Raw genomic sequence first — 27878 nt, 5'->3', positions numbered from 1 at the left:
GGAAAAATGTCTTGAACCAGCTATTAATATATGCAGATACTGAGCCAATTGGAAAAAATCAGTTAGAAGAAACCTCAAGACAGTTATGCAGTCACAGATAAAAAAATTACTAAGTGCTTTTAATCCTAGACAAAATTCACCAATTTTTATCCTATATAATACTCAACCAGTTTTTAATCCATCTCACTACATAATGGTTAATATCATACTCCATTAATAATGTAACAATTTTATAGTAAGGTATGGTATCAAAGGCCCTACCCATACCAAACAGACCACACTAAACAGTTTATCCATATTTAAACATTCTATAAAAGTGGCTGATGAAATAAATTCTTTAAAAAGAATGGACTCTGAACAAAACCATATTGAGAACAATCCTTCTTGCAATGTAATGAGTCGGTTAAATATTTTGATACTAGTCTCTCGCTCTCTCAAAACTTTTACATAGGGCACTATACCAACTAACTGATGTACAATTCTCAATGAAAGTTAAATTACTTCCCTTGGGTAGTTACAACCAAAATCCTTCCATAATTCTGGACCAAACTCTGTACAACCAAAATCCTTCCATAATTCTGGACCAAACTAACACTAATGATACTTAAAAATACTAAAGACAAGTTAGTATACACCCCTACAATAGATTTCAAAAAGTATCCATTTAATCCTTCAGGGTCTGCTACCATACTAGATTAAAAATTTTCAAAAACTTTCTCAACATTACTAAACATGTTTGGAGAATTTTCCCTTAAATAAAATATAATATCACAATCATACTTACCCCAAGATACCAACTATAATATTTATAAATGTATCAACCAAATCCCATCAGTAATTAATTTCTCATTCACCATAATACTTCAATATCTACCTCATCCTTAATATACATTGTCTAAAAAAAAACCTTGTTTATCAACTGTATAATATGCCAGTCTTTTCATAATGCTTTTTAGTTACTCTAAGAGGTCTTCTAATACTATTCCTAGCCTTTATATATCTTTAGTTTTAGTATTAGGTCATCTCAAACTTCTTCCACAAAAAAAACTTTACTGGTTTACAAAAACTTATTTAGGTCTCTTTTCCACTGTGGGGATCTAAAATGTTCGTCTTTAATTTCCAATGGAAATTTTTTCGATAACCTGATAAAAACAGTCCTAAAAGGCTTGTGAAACCAGTTCAGTCTCTCATAATAATGACTCCTTCCTAATTCCATTTTATAAACTATGGTCTAATTATTGAACAATCAGCTTTATAATAAACCAGACTCTAATTTCTTTTTCTGTCAATTATCCAACCTCTATTTTGTAAGACCATGTAATACTAACATGATCCAATTGCAAACAATCTGGAACAATTACACAATGCTCAATACATTTAACTGTATTAGCCCATACATCATCCAAGACATTAGAACCTCTTGTAGAATCCTTGACAACTCCAAAACTACTGAACATTAGAAGAACCCATAGCCCTCTTCTTCCTTGCAACCCTTTTCCAATCTTCATCATTTGAACCATCTGCATAAAGAACTGTCTTTGTACCACACCCAATTTCAACTTTATTACCACAGTTTATCAACATTAACCTCTGGTATCACTTAAAGTCCGGGTAGTTCCAACACCCTTAGTGTCACTACCCATATTCACTTCTGTTCTCTCAGGTCCATATCTTCTTTATTTTCTATAGCCTTCTTTGTTTCCTCATTATTACCCCTTCTCACATTACCACAAAAGCAGGTGGGGATAAAAGTTGAACCTCTTTATTCAAGAATTTTAACCTCTGGGAATGTCTGCTCACTGCTAATACCTGCATCTAAAAAGTGGATAAATGGTGCTGTCGCAAACCAGTAATCTAAGTCAGAGCACCACTCGATCAGTATGGATGTAGGCAACCGTTTATTCAATGTTCAAGCACCAAACCAAGTCAAAACCAACACTTTAACGTTGTTAACATACAAATAATGTTTTCGTCATCAACTTCATCAGATATACAACAATCCCACAGTTCCCCTTAAATAACCAAGCTACAAATTTAATTAATAAATTCACCAATAAAATCAAAATATCAATTAATATAGTCTTTGCGTGACCATACCTATATTCAAGTTCCATTTAATTGTTAAAAATCAACATTATGTTAAATTCATATATATAAAATATACATTTTTATAAAAACATTTAAAAATTGTCTATAAAAAAACAACAATCTGTTAAAACCATTCAAACTATAATTTCATATATAAATGCAGTAAATGTTGTGGTTTTTGGCTCCCCCAAGTGGTACAAATATAGATAACATCACACACTGTGAAAAGTAAAACCATATAAAACCTAATATTTTTAAGAGCTGTAAATGCAATTAAAGCTTAGCTGATCTCAATTTTAAAACTGGAGCTAAAGATATCATATCATTAAGACCCGGAGGTCTATTTGCTTCTAATAACTGCCAGTATAATTCCCTGTATTCAACCAGGGTCTCTCACATACCACCCCTGGGATCCACTGGCACTACTTCCAAAACAAAAAATCGAAATACAGATGTTCTACATGTCAGGCTATGTTTGTATAGTGCATTGTTTTCACACTTATTCCTAATATCATACAAGTGTTCATATATTCTTTGTTTAAGTTTTGTGTTGTATATCTGATGAAGTTGATGACGAAAACGTTATTTGTATGTTAACAACGTTAAAGTGTTGGTTTTGACTTGGTTTGGTGCTTGAACATTGAATAAACGGTTGCTTACATCCATACTGATCGAGTGGTGCTCGGACTTTGAATACCTGTATCTACCTTTAGAGTAGCTATGCCAGGAGTCTGCAACCTTCACTATCAAGAGAGTCATTTTGGTCCTTCTCCTACCAAATAAAATTCATCTGGAGCCACAAAACATATTTGAACTGTAAAATGAAGACAACACATCATATTAAGTTTTATATATAATTATACTGTATATAAAAGAACAAAGTTTATAAGAGCAATATTTAAAATCCGTTCCTATTTTTGTTCCTTTAAGATTTTTATTGGAATTGCTTGATGTGTGTGTGTGTGTGTGTGTGTGTGTGTGTGTGTGGGGAAAGTGCACGTTAACAGAAACAGAATTATTGTAGCAAGTTTCAAAGTTTATAAGAGAAATACTTAAAATCTGACCCTATTTTTTTTTCCTTTTCCCCTTTACTTGTGGCTGTGTCCAGATTTCTTGTGGTAAGCATTTCAGAGGTATGATGGAAAGGTAGAGACCTTTCAGGAGATGCTAATGCTGCCAAGGAATTGCTTGATCGCTGTGTGTGTGAAATGCATGGTAAAAGAAACCATTTTATTCTAGCAAGTTTTTAAGTTTATAAGAGCAATGTTTAGAATCCATCGCTCGATTGCTCTGTGTGTGTCGAGCAGGAGTGGCCATTTGTCAAAGCTACAGGGAGCCACTGCAGAGGGGTGGAAGAGCCGCATGCGGCTCCAGAGCCACAGGTTGCAGACCCCTAGGGTATGCTAACAAGGTTTATAGCTTGACATTTAATACAAAGATTCTCAAGATTACAAACATCTGTAATATCATACATCTCACATACCTTGTACTGAAACAAAAATCTCTATACAATACATCCTGCAAACAGAATTTGTCCATTTCTTTTTCCATTATATATTAAAACAAAACATTTTCACTCAAACTCCAAGTCCCCTAACACACACAAGTGCATCGTTGCGTCGCCAAGTTGATCCGTCTTCCTAATTTTTATTGTCCTATGTGTTGGATTTCTCGTGTATTCAAATGAGACACTGAGGCACAGGATGGGTTCATGTTGTTTATTGTACATAAACACATCAGGAGCTGTAACTGGAACATATACTTCAAACTTCATATGCTTACTGATGGACTCATTACTTTTAAAGCACTCACATGTGCATCTCCATTCAAGATAGAACTTACTCTGAGTATACAAAATGGCACTGATCTCGTACAAGCTCAGTAACTTATATGCATGTGCTCTCTGACTACAGTGGCTGACTAGGTACAATATACACACTTATCTAAACTATGTTAGTAATAATTGTCTGTGAACATCCATGAAATGTAACGTATTCACCTTTATTTGCAAATTTAAGAAAGAAGACTGGCAAATTAATGGACGGATTGATATTGGATTCTGACACCACCTTAGGAAGGAATGAAGCACTGGTACGTAGTGCGACTCTAATGTTATGAAAGCTCAAGTATGGAAGTTTACATGACAATGTTCAAATTTCTGAAATTCGTCTTGCATAGGTAATGGCCACTAGAAAGACAGTCTTCTAGGTCAGGAACTTAAGATCACATTTAGCTGCTGGTTCAAAGGGAGAATGAATTAAGGCCTGCAATACCAAGTTCAAATCCCATGGTGGAGTAGGATCTTTACAAGGGGGTCTCAACAGGAGTGTGCCTCTCCAAAATGCTTTACGAAGTATAGAAGAGGCCAGAGAAGAATTCTTAAATCCAATATGAAAGTTCTAGATTGCTGCTAACTGAACGGATCATTTTGGAGCCATTTCCCTCAATAAAAATTATTCAAGTATACTATGTACAGGAGCTGAGAAAGGATCAATGTGTTTTTGTTGTGCCCAGCAAAGGAACCTTTTCCATTTACTTGTGTAAAGTTTCCTTGTAGAAGGCTTATGGGATGATAAGCATATGATGAACAGGGGAAAGAGAGCATTGGTTGCCTGGCTATTAACAGACTTTGAGAAACCATGCTGTCAGCTTGAGATTTAAGATATTCAGATGAATCACATTTGTCTGGTGAGACAGGAGGTCTGGAATCAGATACAGAATCCAAGGATCATAAATTAGACGAGGACATAGGAAGGGGAACCAATTCTGTCGAGGCCAGTAAGGTGCAATGAGGATGACTTTGCTCTTTAAACTGGCAGCTTTTTTGCATGAATTTTGGAATTAGGGGAAATGGCGGTAAGCATAAAGTAGACCAATCATGAAGTAGAGCACCCCTCAGTGATTCTCCTGGATGGGGGATTAGGGCAAAGTAGCTGCTGCATTTCTTGTTTAGGGGAGAAGCAAAAAGATCCCAGCAAGGCTGGCCCCACTGACGGAAAATAATTTCTATGACATTCATGTTAAGGGACCACTCGTGAGGTAGAGGAATGGACCTGCTCAATTTGTCTCATCACACTAGACTTTGCATTGCTACAAGAAAGCGGTTGGATGAGATCACCCATTGCCACACACTGAGTGCTTCCAGACACAAGGGGTAATATCTGGTTCATCCTTGTTTGCTGATATACCAAACTACTGACATACTGTGTCTGAATTACAACTGACCCTAAAGGAGAGCATCCTGGAAGGCCTGCAATGCTAAGAGCGCTGCTCTCATCTCCAGAACACAGACATACAATATGGCCTCTTCAGGAGACCAAGTGCCTTGAACTGTTTTCCCAAGGAAGTGCCCCCCCCCAAAAAAATCTGGGAAGCGTCTGTGCTTACTACGGTCTTGGGATGAGCGAGAATGAAAGAACAGCTTTGCAGAATCTGATCTGACCGAATCCACCACCAGCAGTATCTCTTGCATGCCTGAGTGATTCTTATTTGTGCTGACATGCGCTGGCAAATCGACCACTATGTTGCTAGCATCCACTGAAGAATTCTCATATGAATTTTGCTAGAGGAACTAAGATTATGGCAGATGACACTTGACCCCAAGGCTTGAAGGATTAACCAGGGTGAAATTTTGGTATTGCAAATCATTTTCCTGACCTGGAATCTGATGGTATGCAGTCTTGAGAGAGGAAGAGAAGTGGTCACTGATATTATGTTGAAGACTACTCCCTATGAATTCCAAGGTTTACGTTGGTTGCAACTAAGACTTCTTGCAATTTATGGTTACTCTCCAGATGAGAGCAAATTTGAAGCACTTAATCTCTTTCTCTTGTTAGTAGAATGCCTGGTCGGGGCAGTAATTAACCAATTGTCTAGATAATGGAAATACATTGAACCCCTGCTGTCTCAAGGGAGTTGCTACCACTGCCCTGCATTTGAACACCTTGGAGGGGCTGTGGTGAGGCCAAAGGGCAGTGCTCTGAACTGATGGTGACTGGCTCCCAGCCAGAAGTGTAAATACCTTCTGGATTGTCTGTTCACTTTTATGACAGTACGCATCCTGAAGGTATATAGCAAGCATATCTAGTTGCCCTTGCCAAAAAAGGGTAGAATGGACTGAACCATAACCATCTGAAACTTTGTATGTCAAACTGACTTGTTCAATGTACTGAGATCCAAAATTGGTTTCCAGTCCCCTGATTTCTTTGGCACTAAAAAGAACCTTTAGTACATTCCGGAATCTATCTGGTCTGGTGAGACATCTTGGATGACTTTTCTAGAAGCTTTTATATTTCTAGTGCTGCTACCTTCCCCTGACTGCATGGAATATCAGGAATTTTGCATGCAGTTGGGGGTGGAAGGGAAAAGGGAATTATATAACCTCTGGAAATAATCCGCTGCACCCAAGTATCGCGTGATATCTTGCCATGCTCTTTGGTGGAAGAACAGTTGAAACCCCAACTGTCTCCAGAGGGGGACAATCGGGCCTCCTTTCAGGAGCACTGATAGAATCTATCAGAGAAAATCTCTGGACCCCTGGTTTGAATGCCTCCACTGCCACATAGGCATCTTCATCCAGAGTCCCCCACCCCCAACCCTAGAGGAACCATCTCCACGTGTGCCCTGGAAAGGACCCAGGGACTTTCAGAACCACATTTTCTGTCCACCTCATTGATTCCTAGAAAAGGAGTTTTGAAGGGTCGAAAAATGCACGCCCACTGCACAGTGTGTCTTTCCAACCTTATCACACCTGGAGAGTGTGCCCCTCACTTTTGGGCCAAAGAACTGCTGTCAAAGGGTACACTGATGAACAAAGACTTGAAAGGTTCTGCAAAATGACATAAGTGCATCCAGGCATGTCTCCTAACGGATATGGCTGAACCAGCTACCCTTGAGATACCTTCAGCTGCATATGAGATAAACCTCAAGGACGAATTTGAAATGGATTGGAGGGTAGCCATCTGAGAGGCCACAGATGATTCAGCCTCAGTAGTAATGGTCCTGGAAAAGGATTTTGAATGCTCTTAGATCAAGCCTCTCTATAATCTAGTAAAAAGTGCCAATAGTTAAGCGACCTAAGGGAAGACTGCCAACGTATATTCACGCTTCCTAAATCTGTCCATCACCCTTGACTCCCACTGTTACGGGAATGAACAGACCAACTTTTTTCATCAAGTTCCTTCTTGATGGCTACTGCCTTGCCCACGGAATCAAAGAGCACTCCCTTACTCCAAAATTCCTTCCCGGCAGGTTGAGCCAGAATCTGATCTGGTCTCGTCTCTTAGGGACTGGCTCAAATGAGTTGGGTTCCTTCCAAACCTGCGTAGAGACCAAATCAACAAGCTTATCTGCAGGTGGAGTAAGCCAGGAGGTAGATGGACTAGTTCCAAAAGCCTCCAGAAATACTGATTTCTCAGAAGGGTTGCTGGAGGACCAACCACCTCTCTTCTTAGGGATCTCAAGGATGTCTCCAAATGAGACAGCTTCCAGAGGTGATTGTAGGGACCCTTCTCCCTCACTGAAATCAGTATCCTCAGTGACAGACTCTTGCTGAGAGTTTAAGACCCTCCTTTCGCACTTCCTTTTCCTAGGGACTTCCTTAGTGGGATGTCTCTATGAAGTGTCAAAAGACACTGTAAAACCCTGCTGGGTGGTCTGAGGACCTTGGGCTGGCTGCCCCTGTGGTGTATGTAGAATGATGAGTCTCCAAGCGCAGGGACATCTGGGAACCAGTTTGGAGATCTGAGAGGGTTGGACCTGTCCCGTCCTGTCAGAGCAGAGAATATGTTCTCCACTACCTCGAAGGCAGATCACTCCGGAGAGAGGGAAGACATCTGCTCCAAGAAGGCAGGCTTCTGGAAAACTGCCTCCTTTTGCCCTATCGCAATCTCCCTGAGGAGAAGTAGGAGCCAAACTATCCAATGCCAAAGATTAAAGGGGTAGAGACTGCTCCAGAAACCTTGGAGTTGACTCAAATGTCTCTGACCCAAAAAGGCAGATTCGGCTCAGTCAGTCATCCAAATCTGAAAATGTCTAAGCCAGTACACTCAGAGAAAGCTTCGGATTCGAGACAGATGGACCATGAAGGTTCGGATCCAGGGACTCTGAAGCAATCAGACAGATCAGAGAAGGAGCAAGTAGTGGTGGTGTGGCAGATGGACAAGCTTCCAAGGGGGCAGGAGCTGAAGGACACCCATCTGCACCAAGAGGAACCTCATCATCATTCTGTCCACATCTTCCTCAGTTAAACTCCTGGAAGAACAAGATGAGGCAAGGGATGGTGAAATTGGATCATCATCTTTCCAAAAAAGGTGAGAGAACACTCGAAGGTACTGGGTCCAATATAGGAGAATAGTCTGAGGTAGGATCTTTGAATCTGAAGAAAATGGATCAGTTGATTTTTTTAGTTTGTTCTGAAGAACTATTTAGTTTGAGGCAGGATCTTCAGATCTCAAGAAATTGGATCTATATATATATATATATATATATATATATATATATATATATATACACACACACACACACACACACACACACAAAGCAAGACAGAGATATATAAATGCATACAAAGATGCATTTAACACACACACAGATACAGCAAGACAGACAGATATACAAATATGGTTCCCTATTAAGTAAGCGGACGCTTAATATAGCGGACGCTGTTTAATCAACAGCTAAATGTTGAAACGGCAAAATCCCGAAGACACGGAACAGATTTTTCCCCCCAGGGAAAAAAATCAATGGGCCATTTTCGGGACTTTGAAGTTTCCTCCACTAAGGTGCGATCTTGGAGTTGGTATATTTAAGTAGGGGGGGGGGCATAGCCCCCCCACTTTATTTTATGTTTGTTTTTTATTTGCGGACGAGTGATTTTTTCCTGGGGGAGGGTTAGAATCGTTGCTCCATTTGTTCGGAAATTTGTGTTTTTGGGTCGATTGTACAGTGTTTGCTATTTTAAGCATTCGCTGTTATAATATAGACCCTATAAACAAATATATATATCATCATGAAAGGGTTCTCATCCAGGAAAAAAGAGGTCATTGTTCTCCTCTACTCATCACTCATTAGACCCATTATAGAGTACAACACCCCTTTTGGAATGTACCTCACAAGACATCTGCAGCAGCTGGAAAGGCCACAGAAGTACCTCACAAAGAGGATTACTTGCCTCAAACAAATGCCCTACACTGACCGCCTCATTTATTCCATAGCATATCGCCTACACCGAGGTGATCTCTGCCTAACATATAAAGCTATGTCAAACCCAGAGCTGTTGGACATGCTACATCTAAAGAAATCCCAATCCCTCCAAGCTACACACTCTAGGGACCTAAACCTTGTCACCACAATAAACAGGACACGCTGGAGGGATAGATTCCTGTTCCAGAGACTTCCTATACTCTTGAACACACTACCCATCCATGTCAAGCAAAGTTCTTCATTAGCACTCAAGAAAAATCTTGATGAGTGGATGGGAAATAGGAAATACACCCCGGGGATCACTTCTGTCTCTGCTTGACAGTGGCACAGGAAAATAACTTTCTTGGGTGGCGTAAGCTATGGAACCTTGCTGGCTAGGCTTACGTAGGCCCTTGGGCCGATAGCCTAGTACCTACCTATGAACCTATATATACATTTAAAACAAATATTTATTTATAATTTATATATATATATGTATATATATATATATATATATATATATATATATAAATATATATATATATTATATACACGCACACACACACACAAACACACGCATATGTATACACAGAAACGTACACAGATACAAAAATGCAGATTTGTTATTCATTAAAGTTCATAAAACATTCCAGCAATCTGGCAAAACAAATATTTGCGACTTGTTGCTTGACTTACGTGGGATCTCCAAACTTGGATGAATTGCTGCCATTACATTTTTGACAGCAGGTGGTGGAGAGTGTCTTCCATCAATCATATCAGATTCAGCATCCTGAGCTTCCCCATGAATCACTGCAATTCCTAATCTCAGTCTCTCAGCAAATGACTGTGCCCTGGAGAGGAAAGTATTAAGTTACTCTCTTCAAATAAAAAGAGTAGGGAATGGAGATTTAGTTCACTTCATCACAAGGGGTATCTCCTTGATCATAACTAATTATATAACGCTGATTGATTTGATTCAAATTTTCTCTTGCTCAACAGCTTGCTGTCAAAACAACTGCACATCTGGCACAAGGAATACTATTTATACCATTCATCTCATTTCTGGCCTTCTGCCCATTTTAACCCACTCCAGAACTATTTTCTCTGGAGAAGACTGCTGCTTTCAGGGATGAGAATTATGCCAACATAACAGGAGTTAGTGCACATTCCTACAAGAAAAATGGGAAAGTGTACCAACCAGCTCTTTGTAATCTTTTCAAATATGGCACATCTAGGACTGCTCACTCCAAAATCCTTAAATAAAATGACAGACTTGTGTACTTCTGGAACAAATTATAGCTATCTACCACAGATCCTGCTAACAAACTAGATGTTACCACCTATGAAGCAGTGTGTTCTTACAACTAGTGTGCATACATGCCTTACTAAAATGTCTATGCATTACAGTCATTTGTATGCTATAAAAGCGTGACGCAGAATACACAGAAAATGTACACTTCACACTAAATATAAACCTCTGACACCACATAATTTAAAAATATTTTTATACCATAAATTATTGACTCATATTCCATATCCCACTTAGTTTATGTAACCAAAGGGAAATACAGCAGGAAAAAGGAGAATAAAAGAGGGATAGGAAACAGATGGTAGAGAGACAGCCCATACTGGAAATAAACTAGAGAAGGCTTCAGTCAGCTTCAATAATGCATTATGAGTTAAAGTATGTCAAAAAACAATCATGGAGACACGTGCACTCCACAGAAAGCTCAACTCAGGTAAAAAAAAAAAATGTTAAACTCAAGTGAGGGACAACATAAATTAAAACAGAAAGAGCAAAGGAAGGGCGGATCATCTGAAAAAGAAGTGAAGCCATTACAGGATCAAGGTGTACATCTATCCTAGGCATGCACCAGCATGTGCAAGAGGCATGTACATTGAAGACATTTTTGGAGCTTTCTTATCCTGAAAGAAAAAATATAACAGCAGTATAACTTCTTTAAAGAAATGTCAGATGTTAAGGAATACTCCACCGTGGCTAAACAGCAAAAATTTAAATAGACAATCTAAGAGGAGTTGGAAGGAGATTACAGCTATTGCAACACTCACTATTATGGTAAGTTACATACACAACTGTACTGTATTCATTAAATCACTGTTGTAGTATTCTTAACACCTGGGATAACTCCCAGAGTTTGATCAGACTGGGTAGAGGAATAGGGTACTCCTTTAAATTTACAATGCCACAAAGGGAAGCTTTAGTAAATTCAATTCAGACTGAATGTCCAAATTTGTAATTGTTTACAGAAGGTGTGATTGGAGGACCACACTGGTGCTTCAAGGATGGATTTAGAGTCTACACCCTTGCGTGAACGTTCCTAAGTAGCTACTGCTCTTGTAGAGTAGTCAACAATTCCCAGTAGCTGCATGCCATAATTTGTGCAATGGGAGAGAACTGCACTAGACATCTACTTGAAAATAAGTTAACTTATTGGCAGGCCTGTTTTCTTTGCAGCAAACAAAGAATGGGTAAAATTTTCTAGGTCTTTTGCCTTTTGTAAGATGGATCCAAACTGTCTAGAAACATCTAAGAAATGAGGAATTCCTTTGCACTTATTCTGAGAGTTTGTAAAGAAAGCAAGTAGCTGAGCAGCCTGATTAAGATGGAATTCAGAAACCAGTTTAAACATGAAAGGACCAGTTGAAAGGCTTACTCTATCCTTATGAAAAACTAAAAAAAGGAGGACTGCACAAGAGAGACTAACTCAAACTCTTATAGCTGATGTTAAGGGTGCTAGTAAGGATGTTTTCCATGTCAAAACCTTTAAAGAATTAGCAGTTGGCTGTAAAGGAGACCATTATCTTTTCTAATGCACATGTCAAGCCTCATGTAAGAGTTATTCTTTTTCTTGTTGGGTTACTGTGGAGAACTCTCTTGAGAAACATCTGACCTAGTTTGAGTTAGAGTATCTTGTTGGAAACGAGCAAACATTGCTCAAAGGTGTTCCCTGATAAAAATGTAGGAAAAGCCAGACCTACACAACTTACAAAAGATACTAAGGGACCAGGGGTGCCCTTGATGTGCTTACTGGGGCCCTATCCTCTATTTTGACACCAGAAACCTTTCCCACTTGGTGTTACATTTTCTAGCCTCTCTATAAAAAAATAAATTCAGCACTTCCTGACAGAACTGGTGTCTGAAATTAAAATCCAGTCATGCATACTGTCAGCTTCAGTGTCTGTTAAGATGAAACAGAGACCCCTTGACTCGAATAAATGAACCCATCATGAGAAGAGTCTTGTAAAAAGGCCCTGGCCAATTTCTTGAGAAGAGAACCAATGCTGTCTTGGTCAAGAAGGGGTCAACAGTAGAATCCTCAGACACTCCCATCTTACCTTTTGAAACACTTCTGGAATCCGAGGAAAGGATGGAAAGGCATGCAAAAAGTTCCTCTTCCAAGTTATTGAGAAGACATCTGTTGCCAGTGCTTTTATGTACTGAGTTCTGGAGCACAACAGGCTGTTACCCATTTTGAATTGATGCAAGTCTATCCAAAGGACTCCAAACTTACGGATTTGCTGAATGAAGACCTCTGTTTAAAATCTACAAGATTTTGTCCTGGATCTGCTTAGAGATCTGCCACTGTGTTCAGACAGAAAGGAATGTTGACTGTAGAAACAGACAGTGCTGAACGGTCACTTCTCAAGCTGTCATGGCTAAACTGCAAATGAGAAGATTTTGTATATCCTTGCTTATGCACCATATACTGTGATATTGTCAGTCACTAAATGCAGATTACCTGGTAAAAACCTCTGAGACTAGTGATTAGGGGTCATCTCCTTGATACTGATGTGAGTTTTTATGTGCAAAGTGTTCCATGTACTCTGAACCTTTATATTTTTGGAGTAAGCTCCACATGCAATGTCTGAGGCTTCTGTCGCAATGCTCTGTACTGGCAAAGGTTATATGAATGGGACTTCCAGATTTAAGACTACCTGTTTGACCCACTTGAAAAGGTCTTGAATTAGACAAGGAACTGTTGGAATTGGTTGGTTGAGAGAATTCTGGTGCAGGGTCCACAATGTCCAGAAATAACATTGATTTTCTTAATCTGGAGCCTGGCATGAGGGACCATGAGAACAGCTGAAGTCATGAACCCCTGGGGCTTTCAGAAAATCTCTGGCTGAGACAGACTTCTATTTTGCTAGATTCAGAAAGCATCGTTTGCTTACTTACTGTTTTGTCTTGTGGAAAAAATGTCTATCGGCAAAGTGGTACTTGTTAGGCAGCCTAGAAAGACCACTCAGGAGGAAGGGATTAGAGGATATTTCTTTAGACTGAAAGCATCACAGATTCTGGACAATATTCATGGAGAAAGTACATTGCATAGGTAAACTTACCATAACAGTAGATGTTTCTCTCAGATAGTCACAGTAGCCAAAGCTATTTGGGTACTACCCCCAGTGACAGGCCAGCTTTTCAAATGGAACCTTCCATGTGCTGTAACTGTCTGGAGCTTGAGGGGAACTCCATATAAAGGACATTTAGAGCACCAAAATATTCAGAACTTTATTACCCAGGAAAGGAGAGAAACCGCTCTGAAAGTAGCAATGCTAGTAAACAAACCTAAAGGTTAGCTATATCAAAAGGGTATATACATCCACATCCTGACAATACTAAAAAAAACACACCAAAAGAAGGGGGCTGGTGGGAGGGATGACAACTGCAACAGTGATCTGCAAGAACATTTCTGTTAAGGTAATATGTACTATGTTCAACATTAGATCACTGTTCATAGGCACTTACTAGGATGAGGATCTTAAGAAGCCCAGACCTGCATTCCTATGGTAATTAGCCCTTATGTTTTGCAATATGAATCCCCAAAGATGGGCTGCTCAGGTACATGTTGGTTAATTGCATGTTCCCCCTTTCTATGAAGGCCACAAGTGCTATACCAGGGGTAAATTTTTAGTCACTCATTCAGTCATCTAAGTTATATTTTAATAGAAAAAGAAAAGTACTCTACTCTAGGTGGAGGCGAAGCCTGTTCCAAAGAAGTGGAATTATATGCAATACATACCTATCCTTCGAGCATGATCTAATTCTGCAAAAAGAGACAGAGGTCCCTTGACAGGGTGCTTGATACCACTGGACTTCTGAATGTCTAGTAGGTCTGAAAGACCAGAGTCTGTTGATGATCTATATGCGAGGTAGAGGTTGCCTCTCAGTTGCCTGTATGCTGTCTGGCAGCTGATGCAGAGGGTCAAGGCTGTGAGTTGCAGCTCCTGTGATACAGGGTTTGATTCCCTTCAGCTTTCATTTGCCTACTGTATGACCTTGAGCAGTCACTTAGATACTAAACCAGAATCACCCCTAAAAAGCAGCTGTGTCCAATGTCCCTATTTGGTTAAGAAATGGGTATGATACAAACAAGACAGACATGGCTTCCAGATGGTCTGCATAGTTTTTATTAATTAGGCCATTGATCCCCCCCCCCCCCGAGGAAACACTGTAGTCGCTCCAGCCATGCCAAGTGTTTGGACTGGTACACACCAAGAGAGGCAATATACTCAATTAATGTAATGAATCAATGGATACTCCTAGATATAAGCTGTGCAATGAAAAAGGACTTACAATAGTGGAAACATGGTGATCAAAGGACAGTTCGCTGTCAAGATAGGTTTCCAGATTTCTAACTAAAGAGACAGTTTTCAGGGGGAGCTGTCAATGTGATCTTTACAAAGGCAGTCATGATTGCAGAAGGATACGATTACACATTTCTTGGCTTCTAGTTTTAATCCACAGTTTTGGCACCAACTACTTACTTGGGAGAGGCCTTCTTGTAGGGTCACAGTGCACAGTCCAGAGAAGCACATTTCAAGTCAATTACAGCCACATGGTTCAATGTACAATTTATTTTATTTATTTTTTATTTAACATTTGTTGACCGGGAAAGTCCGACTAGGTTCTACAGATCCTGTTTTCAGCGGAGGCCCGGGGAGAAATGCTCCAGAAGCATGTTTTTTGAATGTGGGAGTTAACTGGAGTACCCGGAGGAAACCCACGCGAACACAGGGAGAACATGCAAACTCCACACAGAAGGCACCCCAGCCAAGAATCAAACCAGAGAACCTATTGCTTTGAGGCAACAGCATTAACCGCTGCACCACTGCGCCACCCGTACAATGACTGTGGCATGTGTGTACGAGTCTATATTAGAACATCGGATGTTCTAAACATCGAATGCTCTAAAGTGCGAAAATGCAGGACCTCGAAATGCTTTTTTTGAGATTGCAGCAGTCAAGATCAGAATATTTGCCCTTTCCTCAATGTAGTGCGATCTCGGAGTTGGAATATATACTTAGCGGGGGGAGGGGGGATTCCCACTGCTAAGTGTATTCCATGCTGAAATACTTTTTCGAAACCATGCCTGATGTAAACTGTTGCCACAAAGGAAGATGCATAGTCAGAGGGAGAACATTTGCAAGATGGAGGGGAGCCTGAAGAGGCAAGTCAGTCATTCTGACTTAGATGACTGTCCATTTTGAGAAGCTACCAATCATCGGAGAGCCTACAAACTGCTTCTCATAAACTGGCCTGGGATTAGAGCTTCTGCTTTGCTCCTCATGACAGAAGCACAAGGATATTATCTCCTAGCCTGCCTTGAAATTATCAATCACTGGAAGGTCTGATAACTGCTTCTTAGGAGCCATCCTGGGATTAGTGCTACTGTTTACTCCTGATGAGATAAGGAGTAGAGGGCCACTAATTTCTGAAGGTCTCCAATTTGTCAGTGTGTACAGACTTCACTGACTGGTCTGATTGTTTTGAGAATGTCATCAGTTTAAATTCAGAATCTTTGTGCAGTTGACTTTCTGTTGCACCAAGCTGCTACATCATATGTGCTATTCTAGTCATCTAAAAAGACAACTATAACAAGTGTACTGACCTCAGCAACATCTAGTACAATACTACCTTTCAGAAAACAGTTTGGATTAGTGCTTCTATTTTACTTCTATTGATAAACAGCAAGGGATAATTTATTCCTAGCTGCATGCAGCCGTGGCAAGCCTGGCACTTGTAGCCAAGAGGCAAATCACTACTCATTCTAGGCAGACCTAATTCTGGTTTTCCATTAAGTGCTGAAAGATTAGCTACCGTCTAATTTGCCTTTAGAGTATCACCCTAAATACTTCATCCATAAATCTTCAGGGCCTTCTATAATAGTCTCCCTCCAACTCTTGCATACTTAGATGAGCCCTGTCTGCCACCTTTTGGCAGTATGGCTCAACAATCTGCTCTCACCACACCTGTGGCAGCTTTAGGTGTTCTGAGGCAGTGTAACAACTGCCTTATGCTTACTGTCTCTGTTCAGTGTTTCTGCCAGTTGATAGTACAACCTGCCAGAGATTTAAAAATATTAAAGAAAAGGAGGCAAACGTCTTATCAACCCATTACTGGTAAGCATCATACCTCCAATCCACTACTGGTAAGCATCACTCCTCCACAGCACCACATCACAACAAACTACTAGGCTCATAACCTAAGCTGAGACCATAAAGGAAATATTAACCAAAGCCTCTTATAACATACAGTAAAAGATCCCTGCCTCGGGTACACAAGATAACGTACTCCTCCTCCATTCACACATCCTGATATCCACACAGCTCACATAAGAGTCGCTAGGAAAACCAACATAATTCTGTAAGATTCCACTACATCTGCTTACATGGATGGAAATGCTTTACTCATAGGCGACATACCTAGGGTACTTCTTTCATGCCTTCAGAAGAATTTTTGGAAAATAAGGCGGTGTGGGAAAGGCATTTTGGAACTTCCCTGTCCATTGGAAGGAGAAGCCATCTGCGCTCCAGGCTGTGGGACAAGGCTCCCTGGTTCAAAACTGATTGAGCTGATATTTATTTGGTGATACAGAGGTCTAAAGAGTGCTTCACTGAGGGGTGATTGCCTGGAAAACCTGCCTATTAATGTCCATTCGTGGAGGTCCTTCAAGGAGCAGCTTAGGCAGTCTGCCACAGCATTGTCCTGTGAAGGAATGTAAGTGGCTGTGAGGGTGATGTCCATCTGGGTGGCCAAGTTCTTTGCCTCCTATGCTAAGCTGCACAACTGGTAACACTTGGTGCCTCCCTATTTATGTACCACAGGACAGTGGTGCTGTCCGTGTACACTAGGAGTGCTCTGCGTTTCCATAGGTGGAAAAAGGTCTTTAGAGCTTACAGAACAGTCATTTCCTTTAGACTGACATGTTTCTTCAGGAACCAAAAACTGCCATCTGCCCTGCACCCTGTGAGATCTTGTCCATGCCCCCCACATCCTGTCAGAGACATTTGTGTGAACTTCGTGAAGAAGTGGTGGTGTGTGAAGGAAAGCCCTGGTTGAGGTTGACCTTTTCCTTCCATCAAGTAGCTCCTTACTGAGCCAAGGGAAGAGGACAATCAGGATGTCCAAAGGGTGTGTTTTGGGACCATACAGACCTGAGATACCACTGAATTTTCCTCGAGTGAAGTCTGACCAGAGGAAGCATAGGAATAATGGCTGACATGAAATCCAAAGTTCTTAACATCACCCTTACTGAGCACTGTGTTGTGGAAGAAAGTTATAGGAAAATTTGGACAAACTGAACTTTCTCCTGAGGGAGGAAGGCATGGATTTTCTGTGTTTTTCATCTGCACCCCAGGAAAACCATGTTCTGCGTAGGAACCATGTGGGATTTTGTTTGTAGTTTATTGTGAAACCCAGACAAGACAGGAGTTGAAGGGTGAAGTGCACATGTGAAGGACTCATGAAGACAGAACTTGGATCAACAGGTCATCCAGACAGTGGAAAATTTGAATCTCTAGATGTGGCAGAATGCCACCACCACTGGAGCTAGACCTTTGTGCTGTGGCAAGACCAAAAGGCAGAATAGTAAATCAAAAATAGGAGGAGCTAGAGGAAAAACCTAAGGAATTTTCAACCACTTGGTAAGGCTGCAATGCTTTAACAGCAGGAGAAGATTCTCTATCAAAGAAAAAAATTCCCATTCATCCAAGAAAGGACAAATGGGAATGTGCAAGTGAGCATCCTTTAGATCTAGGGACACGAAGAGAGCATTTTGAAAGTCAGTGCCTTCAAAAAAGTGCTTAGAAGAGCGAGGTCTAGGACGGGTCTCCACTGCCTCCTTTCCTTGGCACCAGAAAAATTATGAAGTAGAATCTTTTTCCTATGAAGTCCTTGGGACTTGTCTGATGGTGCCCTGATTCAGGAGGGCCTGAAGGATGGGGGTGAAGAGAGATAGTTGATTGAGAGGATGATGTGGCATGCCATTCAGAGGGGGAATATTTTTCCAGGATATGGCATAACCACTCTTTCAGGATGGACAGGCCCTCTCTTGTCTGTGGTAATAGCTTCCTACCGGACTAGGAAGAGAGGTAGTCTTTTGGAAAGAGGAGTTATGGTGCTGAGTGCTGCAAAGGTAGTTACATTTTTATTTCCTAACAGAGGTCTCCCCGATGGAGGTTACCTATGAGATTTGTCAGAATACCGTTTCCTATGGGTTTTTCTTGGCATTTCCGAGCTGCCCTAGGGTTCCCTCTCAGAAGTATGTAGATTTAGATGGGTAGTTCTGACAGTATCTAGGAAGTGAGGCCAGTAGAATCTGCCTGCAGTCTTTCATAGTCTTACCTTGGTCTTGGAGAGCTTTGAACAGACTGGTAAGCCTCAGGACCAAACAGTACGTCTTTGTCCAAAGGGGAATCAAAGTCTTGATTTGAAAAGCTCAGGAATAAGCTGACTATGAAGCCATGCGCATCTCTGGACGACAGACCCAGCACCTGTTGCCTAGAACAAACATTTACAGCTTTGTAGCTGCACTTAATGCTGTTGGCCTTTGAGGGGCCTGGAAAAGTAGATTCTGCATTTGTTGCCTTGAATCTGCAGTTGCAGGGTCCAGCATAACTTTGATCAAGGAGTGAAGTACAGAAATCAAGTACCTTGTAAAACCTGTCTAGTCTTTAGGAGCCAGTGGTTGATAGTCGGGCGCTGAAGATGTGGACTGGAAAGCATCCTGGAAAGCCTCAAGAACAGGAGGGACTGGGGAAGGGGTAGGAGTGTCCATTCTGAAGAAGCTGCAGCACCTCTTCTGTATGTCAGAGATCTGAGTGGATTGCCATTCAAAATGTTTCCACCATGTTCTGCATATTGTCCCCAAAGGAAGATTCCTCAATAGGGTAATCTGCCGACATGGAGTTCTCTTCATCCAAACGGATTTGCCCAAGAGAATGCAGTTGAGAATAGTCTAGAGAATGTTCTGAATAATTGTTGTTCATCTTCAGCAGAAGATGCCAAAGTAGATTTCTGAGGAGTAGCCTGTGCTTGGGGAGACCCAAAGGGGGGGGGGGGGTCAAGCCCATAATAGTTTTGAACAATCCCTGGGAGAAATATTTCCAGTCGCTTTCCTCTAGCTGCTGAAGGACAGGGCACACGTCTAGCCTTTTGTTTTTTTTCTTCTTGGGCGTCACATCCGCCTGCATGACATGCGGTGGTTCAGAACCCTGTCTAGCCTCTATTAATGTACCTGGAGAATCTCTTCCCTAACTAATAAGTGAGGGCCCTCAGTAATGAAGTCATACTTAATCAGACGCATTCGCAACCTGCAAGGCCACAGGAGCCATACCAACCTTGAACGAGGTGTCAGTAGAGGGCAACTGAGTGGTAACCCAACATACTGTAGGTTCTGCAAACTCAGCAGGTACATTGGAGTCCGAAACATGGACTGTGAATCTATTCTGGGCCTCTAAGCTTCTTAGGCAGAAGAGGAACATCCTGGGAAGCAGATTCCAAAATCCTGGACTGGGTCAAGTGTTTAAGGTGTTCAGTCTCTAGAAATGTGTTGAGAGAGGAAAGCCTTAAGAGATTTCAGAACAAATGACTGACAAAAGGAGCACGATCTGTGACTGTGTTCTGAGCCCAGAGAGAAAAGACACTTGGTGTCCAAGTCCTTGTATGGAATCTAGCTACTGCACTCACACTTATCCCTCTCCTAGCTGTCAACTAACAAATCTGAACAAAAATAGTGTAAGCAAAAAAGTAAGCTCCCCAATGGGGCACTTATCTGAAAAAATGATGGAGTGAAGCAGTGGTACGAACAATCAAACAATCAGTCCGATAGATGTATGACGTGGCAAGATGTCTTAGGATCCACAATCGTACGTCTGTCTATATACTCCTACATTTGTTAGCAGAGGTTGTGTCGGACATATGACCTTGGGAAGGCAAAGTTTTGGTACACTGGCTTGACAGTTGGCTAAGTAGTTGGTGTCATTCTGACAGAAACTATTACGTGTCTGCAAGGGATGAGATGGTAGACAGAACTTCAGTGTCATTTTTAGGTAAAGCCCCTCTACTGAGCATTCCTACACAGCAAACAAATTCAAATGTAGACAATATGGTGGCATTACTCAATGCTAGGAGTCTAAATAGAAGGATGTCTGAACTTGAAGCTCTCCTACAACTCAAATACATTCATATTTCTGTAGTTACTGAAGCATGCTTTTAATGAAGTGACAGCACTCCCTCTACACCAGCGTTTAGTACCTACCATGCCTTTAGGCCCTTGGATAGCTGTAAGGTAGTAACTGTAGCTGTCAGAAATACTATCAACTTCTGATCAAATTACCCTCAGTCCTAATCTGGTCATCCTGGAGATTAAATCAGTTAAATGCAACTATTACTTCACAGCTAGCTACATACCCTATCTCCCGGAGATCACGGAAATTCCTTTAACACCACTGAAGGGTTAAATATCAAACCAAATATCTTCTTGCCAGGGGATTTCGTATACCCAAGCATTAACTGGCAAATTTAATTCACTAAAAATGGATATGTTCAGCATTTCTTAGAGTTTAATGCCAGTGCTCTAGAACAAACTGTAAAACTACCCACTAGAGACTCTAATATCTTCCATCTGTTCATCAGCCTACGCCTTTCATGTACCTCACCCTTCCATCTCCAACTCGCCACAAATTTGTCTTCTTTGCCAGGTCTACTGGTATCATGCCACTCCAAAGTGCAGAAATAAAACTTTTATTTTCAGCTTCACCAGTATCAAGACATTTAATTCATTTCTAGGCAGATTCTGATTGATAATCAATACACTGCATTTAAATATACTGATACAAACTGATAATATTAATTCTTGTTGTATCTTCTGTATCATAACTCATCTTTTGTTCATATTGATATTAAATGCATGTCTAAAATTAAACATTAAGTAATTATATAATTATCCTTGAAAAATACATGTTAAAAATCATACATTTTAAAAACCATATTGAACAATGTATATGTAACGCCTTATGGCAATAACAAATTCAATTGTTTTTCAGCATATGCAGAACAAAGAATATACAAATACTTCATATTTTAGTATTTGCATATAAGATATAACCACTTTTGACAACAAATATATGTATAAAATGTTTACAAAATGTATGTTTGTATGCACCAAGAACATGGAAGAAGTATGTATATGACTGCACCTTCTTCATTCTTTCTATCTTACTTAAAAAAGTGGACATCTTCGTTTGCCACACTTCGTCAATAATACAATAAAATATACAATAAAACTATCACTATAATATTAAAAAATGGTCAATAGCGAAGAAAAAACACACAGTTTGGGTCCCTGGCCATATTAGAGGCAGTTAATAGAGGGTTGACCAAGATGTTAATAACGTGTGGCAAGCGAAGATGTCCACTTTTAAGTAAGATAGAAAGAATGAAGAATTACATAACAAAATATATATTATAAAAAAGGGAACTTATACTAATATCTTTATAGTTTGTATAGGCTTTGTTCTTATATTGTAGTAATCCAGTTCTAATTAAAAAACTGACTAGAAATAAAAAGAGGCATTGTTATTAATATATTAACGTTACATATACATTGTTCAGAAGATACAACAAGATATAAAAAAAAAGGAACCCTTTTTTTTAAATTTGTGTCATATTTATAACTAATTGATTTTTATCATCAACTATAAGTAGGGCAGAAATAATATAATAAAGAACTGCCTAGAAATGAATTAAAAATCTTTGATAATACCTGAGGCCCGGGTGAAAAGCTTGAAGGGGGATTGGATTTACTGTATGCTTTTAACGCTTTTACTGGTGAAGCTGAAAATAAAAGTTTTATTTCTGCACTTTGGTTTGGCACCTGGATATCTTACTTTTTGTATTTTACCAGTTGGTGCTGGTCCTGTAAAGGAGTTTGGTGTTTGGTTATCGCTGGTATCATGCCACTACCAAATGAGACCATCCTTAGGAATTTCAAACCTACTTTAACTTGTAGAAGTAGCTATGCCAAATTCTCAGCAATCCTTTGCAAATGGACCCAAATGAGACAGCTGCCTCATTCACTTCTGACTTTTACAAGCATCTAAACAGCTGCATAGTAGTCAGTACCCATCCACTTTAAATATAAAGCTAAGTTCAGAAAAATGCATATCTTGCTGAACTCCTACATTAATGAACTGCACAACAAAAGGAGGAAAATCATGAAAGGCTGTAAGAAATCCCCAATCCCCTTATCCAAGGACCACAATGTAACATGCCAGCAAAGAACTTATGAATACTACTAGAAAATGTAAAACAAAGTATAAGCTCAAATCTCAACAGATATGAAAGGAAACTATAGACTTGTTTTCACTTATGTCAGGAAATTAAGGAATAATGCCAAACAATGCAATGAGCTCATCTAGAAACACATTCTGATCCCAAGGATACAGCTAGTGTATTGGCAGACAAATTCAGGATCAACTTTACCCCACCCCTATCTACATCATTGCCTCCAGTATCCCTGAAAATGCCCTGAAAATGCCCTGGAACAAGTTAAAAAAAAATCCCTGTAAAACAATAAAATAATACCTCAATGTGACCAGACAACTTTATCAGGCTGCATTTTCATCTGATCCATGTATGTACCATTTTATCTTCTACCTGAACCTGCTTAACCACAGCCTATCCACAGCTTTGGTGCCTGATCTCTGAAGAACAGCCACTGTGGCCCCCCTACACAAGGATCACTCTTCAATAGATTCAGGCAATTACAGGCCCAGCCATCTTACCACCTTCATATGCAAAGTTAAGGAGTATATCACAACAGAATTCAATTCTGCAGACGGATAACAACTGATCGAGACCCATATCAGGTTTGTTTTGTGAAGGGCATGCCTTGTCTCCTGAACTTAGCAATCTTCTTTGAAAAGGTTACAGAGGCTGTGAACAGTGGTCACTCAGTGCACTGCTTATGATCTAGCCAATGTTTTTGCCCCATCCCCCATGTTAGTATAGTTAAAAAAAAAGTAGACAAACTTCATGTAAATCATGTTATCCACTGGATTGCAAACTGACTATCGTACAGATTGATCCCTGGTTATGAAAGTTGATGTCCAGTCTGACTAATATTGTAACAAGTGGGGTACCACAGGTTATCAGTACTGGCCCTCTTACATTTGGTATTTACTTTGCAGGTATTCAGTCTAATATCCGAGAAAGAAAAGCTGTTTAAGTAAATGTACCATAACTGTACGTGTTCAAATAAGTCAGTGCTGCCTTACCTTTGTGTGTTACTTCCTGCCTAGGATATTACAGACAGCCTTTCAGAGCCTTTCACAGGTGCCCGGACTGCTGAAGGCACAAGCTTCTTAGAGAGAAAAATCAGCAGTATGGGTGCAAAAACCCACAGAACATTCTTGCTAACAGAAAAGTGTGTGGCTAAAGTCCTACTAAAAAGGTAAATAAAGGTGTAAACAAATGTCCTCCCCCGGCAATAAAACAAAAAGTGGGATGGAAGGAAGATGTGGCTACTGTAACATTGATTTATTTGGTAAGTTTACTTACACAACTGTACTACGTTCATTTACTATATCTCTGCTATAGTAGCATCAGCTTTATGGACAGAATATCAAAGCTTAGGAAAGCCAGCAGAGGAAGGATGAGGGGTTCAGTAGCCCACTAAGAATAGTCCTAGCAAAGCCTGTCCTAGACCAGTAAAAAGAATCTAGTTTACAGTGGTTTGCAAAGTATGTACAAAGGACCAAGTGATGGGTCTCTAGAATGCTTCTAGAGTCCACCCCCCCTTCCATAAAGGCAAAGAAGCAAACAAAGCCCTGGTAGAATGAGACCTTACCTCATCTGTATGGTGGGAATAAAGTAATAGCAAGAGACAACCACATGGAAGACAGTTTTAACGCTCATTGACTTTATTTAATTAGGAGGTAAGAAAAAACAGCTGTTCAGCTTTCCTAAAGGATTTAATTCTGGAAAGATAATACCCAAGTTGTCTATGTACATCCAGAGTATAAAGAATCTTCTCATTTTTAGACTCTGGAAAGAGGTCAATGATATGGATGGCTTGACTCAAAAGTAAATTCTGATACCACTTTAGGAATAAATGAAGTATTTATTACCATGGAAGCCCTGACTTTGTGGAATACCAAATAAGGTTGACCCATCAAAAGAACTTGCAACTCCGATACTATTCTCACAGTTGTCAGAGCAATAAATAACACTGTTTTCTAATAAACAGCAAATCACCCTAATGACCTAGTTTAAAAGGAACCAGTATTAAGTTTTGCCAAAACAATTAAGAACCCAAGAAGGAGACACCAGTTGAAAGAAAAGGACCCATGGGCAGACATGCTGAAATGGTTCAGAAGTAAACCTTGAACAGTATAAAAGGCCAGAGGATAACCCACAAATATTCCAGAAGCAGTACCGGTAAAGAACTCCAGAGAGGGAAGTGGTCCGCAGTACTGTACCAACTAGAAAATTGTATCCACTTATCAATATAGGTTTGCCAAGCAGGTTTCTATCTCTAACACCTGCAGCACCTCTTCAGAAAAAAAACGTTCCTAATCAGAAAATTAAATCATTCAGGCAGTCAGCTGTAATTGTTTCAGGTTGGACAAACAACCCCTGTTCCTTTGCGAATAGACAAATTCTGTGAGGAAGCTTGTAGTAACTGCCCTTGGCCAATAACATTGGAAGGGAGAACCGCTGTGGTCTAAGCCAGAAGAGGATCACCACACTGATTCTAGAAAAGTCTTTCTGAATCTCCAGAATGACCATGGATAGCAGTGGAAAAGTGGAAAGAATTCAGGAACTTCCCCCTCCAATGGGATAAAAAGCAGGGAGCAGAATTTCTTTAGTTGCCTGTCTTGAAATGAGGCAAACAGATGTTCTTGAGGAGCTCCCTACAACTAGAACATTTCCTGCAAGACTACCAAAATCAAGTTACTTTTGTGAGGGTCTGTCCTGGTCCTGCTCAGCTGGTTTGGTACATTTTGATGTGATGAAATGTAGGATGCTTGGCGGGCTATAGACTGTGCTGAATCACAATTTCCCAGGCTACCATGGCCAGCCTGCACAGAGGGTAAGATCTGGTATTTTGAATATACATCATATGACTGCGGTGTTGTCTGTAATCACTTTAAGAGGCCCTAGGGACCTAGATAAGACAGTTGAGTGAATTTTTTTACTGTCAATATCTCTGACGTGTGTTTTGGTCCGTCTTGTTTGATCCATAGATCCTCCACTTTTATCCCCATAGCTCCCTATGCAAAACCTGATGCATCTGTTACAGACTGCAGGTAGTGTTAGAGAGGAGACCTAGATTCAGGAATATTTGGACTTTTCATCAAGGTAGTTCCCTCTTTACAAAGTCCAACATTGGAATCTAGAAGGTCAGGATGTTGGGATCATTCTGTTTGCTGACACCCCTGATTTTTCCTTCATATGTACTCTGGTAAAGGGAATTGTGAGAATCACTACTCAGTAGTGCAAAATCCTCAGAAATTTCCTGGCTGAATTTTGTTCCAAAGCATGGGGAGTCTCTGACAGGAATCTATCCCTCCAGCATGTTCTATTTATTGTTGTGGCGAGGTTTAGCTCACTAGAGCCAGTGGCTCACAGTGACTTGGATTTCTTTAGGTGGAGCATGTCCATCAATTCTGAGTTGGACATGGCTTTGTAAGTCAGGCACAGATCACCTCTGAGTAAGCGATATGCCACTGAGTACAGCTGGAGTTTTTCCAGTCGGGCTGCATAGGACATATGTTTGATACAAGTAATTCTCTTGGTGAGGTACTTTTGTGGTCTTTCCAGCTGTTGGAAGTGTCTTGTGAGGTACATACCAAATGGGGCATTGTACTTCATGGTGGGTCTAATGAGTGACGAGTAGAGGGGCACTATAACCTCTATTTCTAGATACGAACCCTTCAGTAATTAGATGGGCTAAATACCCTTCAGTAATCAGATGGGCTACATAGAAGGATTTCCTAACTACTTTGGCAATATGATTGTCAAAGGAGAAATTACTATCTACTTGGGTCCCCAGATCTCTTACCACCTCTTCCGTATTAAGGGGGCTGCCACCTATATGGTAATTCATGGGTGTTTTGTTTTTCCCCAAATGGGATGACTATGTATTTGTTTGGCATTTAGCTTGAGACCATGACTGACAACAGGTGTCTGTCTCAGTAAGGCCCTTTTGGAGAATGTCCGTCAGCCAGAGAGTCAATTATGGCTCCCAGTTTGCAGTCATCGGCGAACTTGGTTAGCCATAGTCCTCCTGTGTTTGCCTGTACGTCTGAGAAGTATATGCTGAACAGTAGGGGTCCCAGGAACGAGCCTTGTGGGACACCACTTGTGACTGGTTTAGAGTCAGACCTGGAGCCCGCTATTCTTACCATGTGAGTTCTGTCTATAAGCCAGTTGGTAACCCATCTCGTGACGTAGGGGTTTATGTTCAGGCTGGTGAGTTTTTCTATAATTTCCGAGTGGGGAATGGTGTCAAAAGCCTTGGCGAGGTCAAGGTAGGCTGTGTGAACTACCTTCCTCTCATCTATGGCCTTGGTGACTGCCTCGAAGAAGTCAACCAGGTTTAGTAGGCATGACCTGCCCTGTAAGCCGAACTGGGTCGGGTCAAGTGTTTTGAGGTTCCCAATGTCTTTGTTAATGAGTTCCATGATGATGCGCTCCATAGCCTTGCAGACCAGGCTAGTCAGGCTTATGGGGCGATAGTTACCATGGTCAGTTGTGGCCCCTCCTTTGTGGAGCGGAATAACTATTGCTGTGCGTCATTATATGGGCACGTGGCCTGTGGAGAGGCGGAGGTTGAACAGTGTGTTTAGGTGGAGGGGGTTAGTTCGTTCTGTAGTTTCATGCAAGACACAGCCTGGGACACCATCTGGCCCCATTGACGCTGTGCTTTTGGCTTTTAAAAGGGCTGTTTTCACCTGTGCGTCTGTGATTTCTGGGACACTACACTTTTCCGGTATTGTTGTGGGACCTTTTGGGGGTGAGAGGGGGGTGAAGTTTGCACTGAATCTATCTGCCAGGATGTTGGCAGTATCAGTGGGGTCAGTATATTTTGTGCTATTTTGCACTAGCTCAGTGCATATCTGTGAGTTGCCACTTAGATTCTTGACATAGCTAAAGAAGGCTTTGTGGTTATCTTTCGAATCCTTGGCTATTTTTCTTTCGAAGTTAGCCTTGGAGGATTTTATGAGGGACCTTAGTTTCTTACAGATACTGATCAGGGATGTCTTTCCTTCTTGGGATTTGCTTTTTCTTTTTTCCTTTT

General features: G+C 40.6%; 1 protein-coding gene across 1 annotated transcript in view; it reads right to left on the bottom strand.

The window, feature by feature from the left end:
- PRPSAP2 (phosphoribosyl pyrophosphate synthetase associated protein 2) overlaps positions 1-27878 on the bottom strand; it is a 1165642-nt gene that overhangs the window by 263715 nt on the left and 874049 nt on the right. The window contains exon 9 of the mRNA XM_044089586.1: positions 9967-10121. Coding sequence (XP_043945521.1) covers positions 9967-10121 — 155 coding nt within the window. The remainder of the gene's footprint in view (positions 1-9966; positions 10122-27878) is intronic.

Source organism: Protopterus annectens, chromosome 12.part0 (assembly GCF_019279795.1).
Source record: "Protopterus annectens isolate FY-2018-M chromosome 12.part0, PAN1.0, whole genome shotgun sequence".
NCBI classification, from domain to species: Eukaryota; Metazoa; Chordata; order Ceratodontiformes; family Protopteridae; genus Protopterus; species Protopterus annectens.
Note: the sequence above shows the minus strand (reverse complement) of the source record. Positions and strands in the feature narration are given on the sequence as shown.